A 12,813-nucleotide genomic window follows, 5' to 3' on the forward strand; every position below is an offset into this window, starting at 1 on the left:
CTTTCTAAACAGCTCATCTTTATTAGGCAACCGGAACAAACAGCTAGTAGTCTCTCTGTAGGAGGCTGCAGTCCATGCCTTTCGTGGATGAGAAGCGGTCTGCATTTCTAGATGTTGAGAAGCAAGTGGAACTGCTGAAGACATACCAAGAAATTACCAAATGAATTAAAAGCTGCTTTTAATATACAGTGCAGATCGCCTAAAAGACGTGGTTGGCCTGATATCTAATATTGAAGAGGTACCTGTTACATAAGAATATTATAGTAAGTCTTTTTTTTGTGAGACTTGGGTGTATGTAGTTCTGGAATTTAAGAACTGCTGCGAGTGAGTATACAAGAACCATTAGTGAGTTTTTTCTAATAAGTCTCTAAAAAATAAACCCCAAGCATTAAGTCTTGCTGTTTCCCAACAAGCTGTCATTTTTTAAAATTAAGAACAGGTAGATATCTTCATGCTTCAGAATGGTCATCGTGTTTCTCTCAGACTAGAAGGTTTCCAGCTGAAAATTTGCCCTTCTGATCTTGTCCTGTTTTACGGAAAGCCATGTTTGGTGTGGTTTGGAAATGTGGCTTTCAAACTATTTGGGTTACTTGTTTGTTTTTCTGGTCTGTTATAGTTACTGATGTAATTAATTGAATTACTGGAAAGAATGTTTTGTAAGCAAGTAATGTATTGGTAGTGGCATAAAGTCATATATCTGCCTGGTACGTGCCTTGCTACTCTTGTAGCTGGAGCTACAGATAACCTGTCTCAAGGAACTGATTAAACACTTCATCAAGGAAGGACTGAGATACCTAAAGGCAGTCAGACTAAGATCATCTTAAATGCTGTGCTATCTGAAAAACCTTGGCTTACTTATGTCATCTAGTGCCAATGTATGCATCTCTTGGACGTAGTAACTTCTTTTTTGATGTTGTGCAGGATATATGATTAAATTAAAGGAAGTTTTTCAGATGCAGGGAGGGATGTTCCATGCAATCTAATTGGTGAGCTATTGGCAATTTATCTATTACATTTGAATAGTTCTGAGTGTAAGTGAATAATGAGGGTGAAGTTACACAGTAGGCCTGACTGCATCTAGTGACTTCCATTTCCAAAAGGGGCAGTCTGACTTCTCATATCCTTCTCTTCAGGTTACATAGTCCCACTCCCTCTCATGGATTGGCTCTGATAGTGGTCCGACTGTGCTGTAAGCTAACTTGATAAACAGGCAAAAAACTGGCTAGGTTAGTTTCTGTTGGATAAGCGAGTGAAAACAGGTTGCCCTGTAACCAGGCAAGTACCAGGGCCATTGCAGGGAAGGGGAATGGGAGTGCGTGCTTGGAAGACAATGAGTAACCTGCCTCTTCCAGTGGTTGCAAGCTGTTAGATCAATGCAAGCTATATTGTGTCATTGCTTCCTAAGATTTTGGGTTGAACTTCAGTTTCTCTTCATAGGCTGTTTGTGATTCAGTTAATTTCTCTTTTCATTCCTCCCCGTACAGTGCCCTCTGTTTTAGAAACAAGTAACTAATATGTCTACTCTGTACAAAAGGCCCTTGCTACCTAATAGGAAGCTATGCTCTGAAACTAAAACTTGTGTTGATTGTGGTCAAAGGACTTGGGATGCCAGTAATTCTTAAAACCACATCATATGCAATGTTTCATTAAGATTGCTAGAGACAGAGTGATAACTAACAGGAGTCTGTGCAAGTTGCCGCTGAGGAAGATTAAGACAAAAAAATAAGAATGTAAAAGTTGGGGCAAGCAAATGTGTAGACAATATATAACAAAAAGAAAAGCTTATTTAAATTTCATTTTTTATGTCTTCATTCAGGAAAAAGGGTGGCCTTCATTTGCTATATTACAGTTGTCAGTTGCTTTATTCCTGAATGAGTGAAGGTTTAATTAACTTGTATACTGACTTCCCTTTTCCATCCTCCTGTTATCTCTGCAGTAGAACATAGCCTATTTCTTCCTCTTTTTGTGCTGGGGAAATAATGGTAGCAATTTTAAGTAGTAGTTTGTTCTGGCGTAGAAAACAGCCACACACAGACACTCAGTTAAGATGTCGCTTTCAAGATAGGTACGGCAGCTATTTTAAATGGGCTGAAGATTTTGTGGTTTGGTGGGGTTTTTTTTGTTTTGTTTTTCTTTTCATAGAATTGAGAGAGAGTGTTAGTCCTGCCTTTAAAACCACTGGGGTTTGAAAGTATTATTTTAAAGAACTTTTTTTTTACTTGTTTGTAAGTTTTGGATTTTTCTTTTTTTTTTTATCATTAGTAAGTGTGGTGGGTTGACCTTAGCTGGATGCCAGGTGCTCACCAAGCCACTCTATCACTCCCCTCCTCAGCAGGACAGGGCCCGGGGCGGGGGGTCATTGTGCATAGGGAGACTGTTAATTTCTGTCTTCTTTCTTCCCCTTCCAGTGTCCTCTCTCTTTGAACCAAATAACTAATACGTGTAATCTTCTGTGTATGTAAGGCGCGTGCAACCTGTCAGGGAAACAAAGGTGTTATAGGTTTTGCGTTATAACCAGAACTAAAATTCACGTTGGCTGTGGTCAGATAAATTGGGACTCCAGTATTCCTAGAATTACTTGAAATCAATCCAACGTTAATCCTTTTTCCTGCATCAGTTGTGGGAAGGACAGGATAGGTCTCATTTATTTCAACATACTTGTAGCAGTTACAACTTCACTAAGACACAGTGCCTGAATTAAGATTGGGCTATTGTTTCTCCTTTTCTTTGGTATGTCAGCCTGGCCACACTGGGGAAATGGATGGGGAAAGATGGGAGGCTGAACTCTTACAGAGAATCTTTCTGAATTTCTGGGCAGAGTGCTTTGTTTCATATATGAAGGGTTAGTTACGCTGGTTACTGGTTTTATAGTGATAAAAAAAATAAATTCTTCATATCAGATTGATGTACCTTTTTTTTTATTTCTTTCCTACAAATCTTATATCTTGATTCACTTGCTGCTATCATCCTGTTTTATCTCATTGGTTTCACACTGAAATAAGGCCTTCAACTATCACTGTTGCTTTTAAAATGCCTTTTCTCTCTGCTCTTGCTGACATGCTGTTTACTTGTAAGGTCCGCTGTAGTTTTCTTAAATGTTATTATTCTGATCTTGAGGCAGCTTATTTTGCTAAAATCTATGCTAAAAGATCTAGGCTCCTTCAGACTGTAATTTCTGTAAAACAATGATTTTATGAGAACAGGGACAATTAATTGTAAATACACTTTTTAAGCAGCTTGATGCAATCGATCTGGTTGGAAAGAACATGTAGACATCTCAGTTGACATAGGAAGGAGGGAGAAATTGGGAATGTGCTTAATAGATGATGACGCTAAACAGAATAAATATGTCAGAAGTCGTACTTCGGTAACGTTAACTTTGCTGTGTCAGGAAATCATCATTAGGAGAAGTACTTCTCATAAAACTGTTAGACATAATCTGTGATGGTTGATGCTATTTTGAATTAAGCTGGGCTGTGTGTCTCTTCCTAACTGTCTTATGTTGTGGTGAAAAGGTTGTTTGACTTCATTGTGTATTTTTGCATGTAGAGCTCTTTGGATTTCCTGGGCATGTACTTCTTTTGACTGCAGTTTGAACAGTCATTTTACTTTTTACTTAAACTCCTAATAGTTACATAAAATAGTTGTATAGTAAATCAGCTCTCCACACAATCTTTTCGTAAATGTAGATGATTAGAAGTAAGATTATGTTGATTATACCAAGTATTCAGTTGTCAAAGTATTTTTTGAAAGTAGTGGCCCTTGGTGTCTTAGCTTCATTCTGTCAATTTCAATAATTTGAACTAATTGTACTTAAAATCCAGATCTTGGAAAAAAAGCATGTGTTCAGTTTCAAAAACATATCAACTCATTTTCAGACTGGACTGGAATTATGGAATGGAGGAATCAGTGTACAAATAATGTATATCAATATTGTTTCCCTGCAATTTTAGGTACCATAGTGATTATGTTGAATACATGGCTGCATCCCTAAATGTCAGTGGAAGGTTTTGTTGTGTCTGTAGCAGAATGTGTATCATTATGTAACTTGATAGCTTTGTTCCATTGGTCATAATTTTTGTATTAGGTTTCAACTTTTCAGAATCCATTCTGTGGAGTTGAGCTTTCTTTGACATGTCACGTACTCATTTTATTTATTTTAGCCTCTGTGCTTTGGGGGAGTGAAAAGCACCATTACTTGAGAGAGAAATTATGTATACTGATTTTCTTTCTCAATGGAAGAACGTGCATGAGTATTGCCATTAAAAGTGTCTTCTGCAAGGATAGCGCTAGTATAGCTATCAAACTTTAAATTTTATTTCTGGAGGTCCAGGAAGTCTGAGCCTTTGGAAGGCCCTTTGGAAATCAAAATAGATAATATACCTGTCTGCGTATTTGTGTTACTGCAATACTTTGTTTCAGAGAAATACTACATAATTTAGAAGCAATAGGGTTCAGACACATTAGGGAAGTCTAAACCTATGTAATGAACATTTACGTTTCTAATGTGCAATGTGATGGCTAATCTAAAGTAGGCTCTGAGCAATCAAAGGTCAGAGTTTTAAGTGTGTTTCGGCATGTGGCATTGTTATTCTTGTAATTCTTAGGTGTGTTGTAGGATCATGCAATATTGAATAAGTTAGTGTGTTTTGGGGTATTTTGGGAGTTGGCCTTACATGTCATTTTTCTGTCCTTAGTTGGTGAAATGTGTGAGTGAATGTGTACTAAAATAGGTATGTTGTTGGTCCAACATGCATATATTCTATACAAATCTAAAAAATGTATTTTTCTTTTTCTGGAGAAAATTGGTAGCTCTGAGAGTGAGGAATATTTGCCACAGATAACCACTATTCTGTTTTTTAAATTATTTTTTAAAAGTGTATTTATGCATGCTATTTGAGTTGTCTTTATACTGGTCATTCCTTTTTAAAAGGTACGTTGTTTTGGAAAGTGAATATGTCAAAAACAAAAGCTCAAATATTTTTATGTTGGGTATTTTTTTATCTAATTTATTTTAAGGCAGTATGGTTCTATATCTAGTGTATAGAAGTTTGTCACTTCATTAAAATTATTTAATTGCCGAAGTAAATTCTTGTAAGCCTAAAATTACTAGTATTGTGATTCCAGAATTGTTACCATGCTTATCACGTTAAGACTAAGAGATAGCTGGTAGCTCCTTGCACTTTTCCATGTTTTTGCGCTATGAGATGGTATGTAGTCTGTCAACAAAGTCACACTATGACTTTGTCCTTCTATTCCTAATTAAGTATTTTAATATTGTCCCTGAACGAGTGGCAGATGTAGCTATTTGGTTGTGGCAGTGACATCTTTAGTACTTCCATTGTTTTAACCTGTAAATATTGCCTACTTGGTATCCTTTTCCCACTTGGAAAGAATAGTCTTGAATTAAATGACTAACCAGAATTGCTTAAAATTTGCCAAATTGACTTCCTACCACGTGCTTTTCTTTGCATTCTTGGGATGGAGTGGGAGAAGCTGTTCCTTGCTTAGTTTGCAAGCTTACTAATTAATTTTGACAATAAATGCAATAGTATTTTGGGGTTTATTACGTTCAAACAGATTAAGACTGAAAGTAGCAACTGCAGACCTTGTTTGCTCTAATACTTGCCTACTATTTACAAAGTTATTTGCTCAGTATATTAATAGAAATACCTCTCATCTGTGGTGACTGGAAATTCAGTAATAAGGCCTGATACTAAAAAGGCAAGTGTCAGTCTCTTTCTTATGTGTGTATATTGTTGGCATAAGGTTGCTGAACAGACATCTATTTCCTATTGTTTAGTAATCGTTTTTAGAAAAGACAAAATACTGTAGAGATGAAATAACAGAATATTTTCCAGTATCATGAAAACAACATGAAGTTATGTATTTGGTAGATAACTGCATATAATTGTAATGTGCCATTTTATTTATTTTTTATTTATAGGAATCTTATTGTTAGGTTTTCAAAAGCCTATCTGAAAAAGTGAGTTGAGTGGTAGTTAATTTTTTTCCTTTGGATCAGCTTGTTGAACTGACTTGTCTTGTGGTGGCCTGATGGTTTAGATCTGGTGAGAGAAACAACGGAAGTCCTTGGTCAGGCAGTTGGAGGAAGGGAGGGTGGGACATCTTTTCAGCATTAACAGCTACACTCAATTTAATATTATGTGAAACTATACTCTATAGTAGTGACTTCAGTTTTTGGACAACGGAGGTGGTCCTGTTACTAATGAGTCTCTGCTACCTCTAGAATTGACTTAATCCTTTTCTTATCCCTGTTAAGACACAGTAGAGACTTACTGTCTATACACCATCTCAGCTGTTCTGTGAATAACTGGAAACTGAAAAAGGATTTTTGGGATCTGCTCTGGCACAATAGGAAACATGCCTGTACCCCTAGTAATTGTAGCCCTATGTTCCTAGTAACAGGGAACATGCTCTAATACCCCTGGTATTTTTCTGCTGTTCCAGGAACTTCGTTGATTTTTTTCCTACTGGATGTGCTTTTTTCTTCTTTTACCTGATAAAGCCTGCAGTTCTCTCTGAAGCATAGCAAGGAAAGGCTGTGAGTGCTGGTGCAAGGGTGGACTTGAAGAAGAGGATGTGCAGAGCTCTTGTTCAGAAATAGGATAGTAGAGAAACAAAAAGAATATTATGCATAGTGTTTATTCAGGAAGAATATAGGGGGATCTTGGAAAATGTAATTTTCAGTAATTTTATAGCTTGGAATAGATACAAGGTATTGTGCCTAATTAAACATGCTAGCAAGAGTCCTGAACCTGCATTTTTTCTGTGCAATGAAAGCAACAAAGTCAGACAGTTCAGATCAGACTGTGGAAAGCCAAGAGGTCTTTCAGGACTGAACTTTGTGTGTCCCAAGACTTAAAAAAAACTTTGGCTCAATTTTGAGCTGTAAGTAAGTACATAATTGTGAAACAATATCTATCTAACAATAGCTGTTGAGGAAACAGTAGATGTTCCTGTGATGATCTGTCATGTTTCCTCATCTGCTAGGTGAAGCTTATAGGTACAAAGTGTCATGCTGGTGTTGAAAGTAGTGGAGGCTACTGAGGGAAGTTTCACAAGAAGTACAATTGCATCTAGAAAGAAGAGTCAGTTAGGTTGTGTTCCATGTACTACTGAAAGACAGCAGGAAAAGGCATTTATGGAATCGAGGTGATGTTGGAAAGGAACAGAAAATGTAATGCAAGAGGATGGTGTCCTCTGTACAGCCCAGCTTCTTGACGACTTAATTCATTTTTTCTGTGTTGAGAATGATCCATCTGTTTTCTGCAGTCCTTTGATTAGATCATCAAGAATTACTTGCATCTCTCAATTTTCAAGATTTATATTGTCAATATGCCTTGTATACGGGAAATCTCAGAAATTTCCTAGTAGGAATAACTTGTGACATTTGATAATCTGGCCTATTAGTCTTTTCAGTTGTGACAATTAAACTGGGGAAGCGGGCATCCAAACTTTACTCATATATTGACAACTATCAACTTCTGTAGTGCCGTGTGTGTGTAATCATTCCCTTTTGAACTTGGAATTTTATATAATGGTGGAGTATATACACTACTTGTTTTAATAAGATAAAACAGGTTTTTGAGTAGTCCCCTAAGGGATACTGAAGTTAAGGCCTTGAGTCAAGAGTGCTTTGAATTTTTTTCTTAAACCAGGATTCTTTCAGTCAGGCCAACAGAAGCAGTTAAGCAATCTCTAAAATGATGTGGTTGTGCTTGATAATATCAGAAGTAAGGAAAAGCCACACTGAATTGAGAACAAGCAGGTATTGGATCTGGAAGGTGCAGCAGCCTGTGTGGTGACTGGTGTGGATCCAATACTTGTTCACAATGTCATGCTGCTGTAGGAGAGAAGAGGTGCCATGTGCTTTGAGTGCCCTACTATGTACAACCGTGCAGTCTTCAGGGATAATGCATCCTGTAAATGTTTTGGACTTTTGCAGACTCCTTGTACAACGCATTCCAGCATAATTGTGAAATAGTTGTTGAATCTGTCATACTGAATTATCTGTACTCATCTTTCCTTTTAAATTCTAAATTAATAGCAGTCCTGGAGTAGAGAAAAACCTCTGCAGGATTCCCCCCCTGCCTCCGCGCTGCCCCCCCCCCCCCCCATGAAAGAAGCCTTATTTTTCCCCTTAGAGAAGAGCAGAGGTCCATTGGTATCTATCAGATATGTGAGATAGTCCTCTTCTGATCGTTTTTAATTTACACGTGTTCCTTTTACATAGCTGCGAATATAACAATCAAATGGAAAGTTGAGACTAAATCAAAAACATTCACATTCTACTGAGACTTAAGTCTGGAGAATTGGTTCCTCGAACTTTGAATAACAAGGGATTTCTTCAGTTGCCAGGAATGGGAATGTTTCTGTATGTGAGAAAACTTAGCACTTCCCCAATTCTTCTAGTACCTCTTGCTGACCTTGCCTTGATACTAGACACCTTGGGGAAGTTAAGAAAGTCTGACCATTCAGAGACTGGTATTATGAAGTCTATTTTTAACTAAATTTTTCTACTTTGCCACTGCTTCTAGAACCATTTCAAGTAAAATTGGGTCTGTTCAGGCCTTCTACCTTCATGAACAGACTTAGAGATGCATTTTTGCATAGCCTTCTACAGTTTTTTTTTAAATTATTGTTATAATTTTTTTTATTTTTTGGTAATACCATGAACTTTTCACCATTTCTGAGGATTAGTCTACAGCCTCCCTGCAGGAGATGAACAATTCAGAAACTAGGTAATATATACTAAAAACATTTCAACCCAAATGGATGGTGAGGTGAAGGATAATAATGATATTTCATTCAGGAAAACATCAGTGAATTGGGAGTGTTACTGTGTTTGAGTATGTTAATGCTTTCCAGGCTCTCTGTTACCTCTTGGTGACCTTGCTTTGATGCTTGAGGTCTGAAGTTGCACTTTACCACAGTAATTGATTGCTCGCTAGTAGCCAGAATGATTAATGTCAGATTCATCTGTATATGTTGGAGAAAGCAAAGTGACTTGTAATGGTGCTGTGTGTGATTGATGTGCTCTGTGGCATCCTTGGCAATGCTTGTTCTTGCAGGTGCTGGCGCCTCATTTGCTCTTTGTATCAGTTAGGTATCTGCTAATAGATGCACTTCCAGTATCTCCCAGTTAGTGTTTTGCCGTTCCAGTTAGTTCTCAGTTTAGATTCTAAATAGTAGACCAAAAATGTTTGCTTTCTTTATTGAATAACTGTTCCAGCTACTCTAATACCATTCCAATGTCGCCTGTGGTCTGTGTACACAAAGCCCCATGTGCCTTCAAGAAAGATTATGGAATTAATCAAGTCTGAGAAGGAGTTTAATACTGATCTTGAAAATAAAGGAGAAATTCTGTTATCTGTAACATTCTACAAGAGACAATAAAATTAACAGTCTTAAACAGAACATGACAAACAACTGTTCAAAGCTTGGAGGTACTTTTACTATACTTTGGTACAAAGTTCTTACTGTTAGTCATCAGGATAATCTGATTGGGGTGATGATGGATGTATCAGATAAACACCAAGAAAAATGAAAGGGAATAAGTGAAGTTTTCCATGGAGTGCTGCGTTTCATTGAATAATTGTGCTAACTTTATCAAGATACATTCCAACATAAATATCTTCAGCTGCTCAAAAATCAGAAATTTAGCTAACCACATCCTGGGCTGCATCAAAAGAACTGTGGCTAGCAGGTTGAGAGGTGGTTCTGCCCCTCTAACTCCGCTCTCATGAGACCCCACCTGGAGTACTGCATCCAGCTCTGGAAGCCCTCAACATAAGAAGGACATGGACCTGTTGAAGTGAGTCCAGAGGAGGGTCGTGTAAATGATCAGAAGGCTGGAGCACCTCTCCTGTGAGGACAGGCTGAGAGAGGTGGGGTTGTTCAGCCTGGAGAAGAGAAGGCTCCAGGGAGACCTTATAGCAGCCTTCCAGTACCTAAAAGGGGCCTACAGGAAAGATGGGGAGGGACTCTTTATCAGGGAGTGTAGTAGGACAAGGGGTAATGGTTTTAAATTGAAAGAGGGGAGATTTAGATTAGATATTAGGAAAAAATTCTTTACTGTGAGGGTGGTGAGACACTGGAGCAGGTTGCCCAGGGAAGTTGTGGATGCCCCATCCCTGGAAGTGTTCAAGGGGAGGCTGGATGGGGCTTTGAGCAGCCTGGTCTAGTGGAACCAGGGTGGAACTAGATGATCTTTAAGGTCCCTTCCAACCCAAACCATTCTATGATTCTATAATGGGATTCCTGAGGATGTATAAAATCGGTCTTCTCATTTGGGGCTTTTAGAATGTACATTTTTAAAAAGTTTTCTTATAATACATAGAATTATGAGTCACTCATCTATTCTATAAAAAGAGAGGGAACACAAGCAGAAGGAAAAGGGACATGCATTTTTAAAGACTGCTTCTGCCTTCCTTTTTGTTTATGTCAGCTGACTTTTCATGTAGTAACAATCTGTGTAGTTGGGGTCTTAAAACAGATACTAAATATTGCAAGAATTGTGATGAACTGTGGCAGCTGAGTTTTGTGTTTAGATTTTAAAATAGTATGTATATAAAAAAGTGATATAATTTTTAAATTTCATGTGGTATGTAGTGAATGGCAAAGTAGAAGAACCAGCTTGAATCTGTTTACAGAGAATTCACAACAGTGTAATTCTTGTTGATAGTTACATGGGAGGTGCTCTTCAGTTTCAGATTTTATTTGCTCATTGGTGTGCTCTGAATGCTAGACTGTTTAGTATATTGTTCTGGCAGCACGTACTGACACTTACTGGAGCGTATCAGCAGTTTTGGCACTAGGCTGCTAGGGAAAAGACTTCTTGTAGCTGGGTCATTTCAAAGCTTCGGTGTTTAAGCTGTCATTACACTTTTAATATGAAACGGGTTACCTGAACGGAGTAGTGTTCAAGTTCTCCAATTAACCTCTCGTGTTTCAACTTCTAAGAAAATGTACTTCATTTTGGCTTTAGAATTGTTATTTAGATATACAGCAGTGTAGATGTTTTGTCATGACTGTTACAAAGATCTTCAACTTAATCCCACTTCGACTGTTTTATCAGGGAAAAAATGTGGACCGGGAAAATGTTACATCTCTCGAGTGCTCTTTGGAATACTTGTTGTTATTTTAAAACAAAAACACTTCTACAAAGTGATTTGTTTGGTTACTTGTGTAACTTGCATAGCTAGTACTAGTAGTATATAAAGATTTCAGGAAGAATATGAAAGTATTCTGCATTGATTTGCCTTGGGGGTAGGAGTCTGTTATGTTCTTTTTGCAGAAGAAAATGGAAAGAAAAAAACAAGAAAAAAATCCATGATGTCCTCTCTAAATTGACAGCACATAGACTTCAGATTTTTTTTTGAAATCATAACTTTTATAAGGAAAGTTGCTTGAATGATTTTACATGAACTGTTTCCTGTAATTAGGATCAAAGCTCTTTGGGGGGATGAGGGGTAATGGTGTATATTGTGGACTCATTTTTAAGGAAAATTGATTCTTATTTTCTTTTTATGAGTTGTTCCTTGTTTGGTTGTGTTTGGTTTTTTTTTAAATGGCATTCTTTGTTCAGTGATAAACAAATTATTACTCAAAACTTATGTGATCACCCAGCAGTTGAGATAATTTGGTATTACACTTTGTAGAGTAAGCATGTTCTAGTAAAGACTTCAAGCTTTTTTTTGTGGGTTTTTTTTTTTTTTTAGCTTGAAAAATAAATCTTGCATGTATTCTCATTAACATTTTAAAAATATTATTACAGCTGTGTTGGGGTAGAGGAACACCATGCTGTTGACATTGATCTATACCATTGTCCCAACTGTGCAATTCTGCATGGACCTTCTCTAAGTAAGTATGGGTTATTAAAATTTTTTATTTTACACTTTCAGTCTGTTTTCTCTCCATGTACAATTGAAAAAGACTGTTCATAAGAACATTCAAGATGAGTTTGATTATTTAGAAGGTACTCGTTCTACATGACTAAGTCTGAGCTGATAAAAAAACCCACAAACCAAACCCATCCTGAAAGGTTCCTTGGTCTGGAGATGCAGATATAATAAGATAAAAACCACCGCTTTGATTAGAGAAATCAAAGTGCACAGAGCTAAAAGAAAACAATCTGGACTTGACAGAGAGTGAGAGAATTAAAATTAGGGAATTATCGTTTAAAAAAAAAAAGTAAATTCAAAAGATGGCTTAAGGTTCCTATATTTGCCTAGGAAGGCAACTTTGCAAAAACGTATGAGTTAGCTGTTGTACCTTTCTTGATCATTGTAGCTATATGCCACGACAGTCCAGTGAAATCTGGAATATGAACTTCCTGTGGGTTTTGGTGTGTTTGTTGGGTTTTTTTTTTTCTATTTATGTCCTTGAGAGTTACACAGCTCTGAATTTCAGGTTTCTGATTTATGAACAAGTTTCCACCAAGTTCCTCATGCAATTTTATGAGCTGCTAGAAGAGACTGTGAAACAGAGTAGCAAGAGAGACCTCTTCTTTGGTCCTCCTTTCAGTAGATAAATGTGCTGTAGTGATCTGCAGTGGAAAGATGATAACATAGCAATTCTGAAGAAAACAGGTTTTGTGTTTCAGTAACTACTGAAGGGATACTGCTTTATCCACCTCCCTAGATTTTCCCCATGATTTCTGTTCCCAAAAGGAAACAAAGTAAAAATGAATTTCACCTTTCCAACAATGAATTAAGTTTCTGTGTTCAGACCTGAGAAAAGTTTATATGCACTGTGTGTCTTTAACCTCCAAGCACTAAGTCATGGTCA

The 12,813-nt window shown here is 37.2% G+C and overlaps 1 protein-coding gene across 2 annotated transcripts in view; it reads left to right on the top strand.

Annotated features, from left to right (window-relative positions):
• The window catches only part of KDM7A (lysine demethylase 7A), a 72,566-nt gene that overhangs the window by 15,645 nt on the left and 44,108 nt on the right, over positions 1-12,813 (top strand). For both annotated transcript variants that reach the window (XM_054188771.1, XM_054188772.1), the window contains exon 2: positions 11,801-11,886. In XM_054188771.1, the coding sequence (XP_054044746.1) occupies positions 11,801-11,886 (86 nt within the window). The remainder of the gene's footprint in view (positions 1-11,800; positions 11,887-12,813) is intronic.

The sequence above is a fragment of the Rissa tridactyla genome, chromosome 1 (genome assembly GCF_028500815.1).
Source record: "Rissa tridactyla isolate bRisTri1 chromosome 1, bRisTri1.patW.cur.20221130, whole genome shotgun sequence".
In the NCBI taxonomy this organism is placed as follows: domain Eukaryota; kingdom Metazoa; phylum Chordata; class Aves; order Charadriiformes; family Laridae; genus Rissa; species Rissa tridactyla.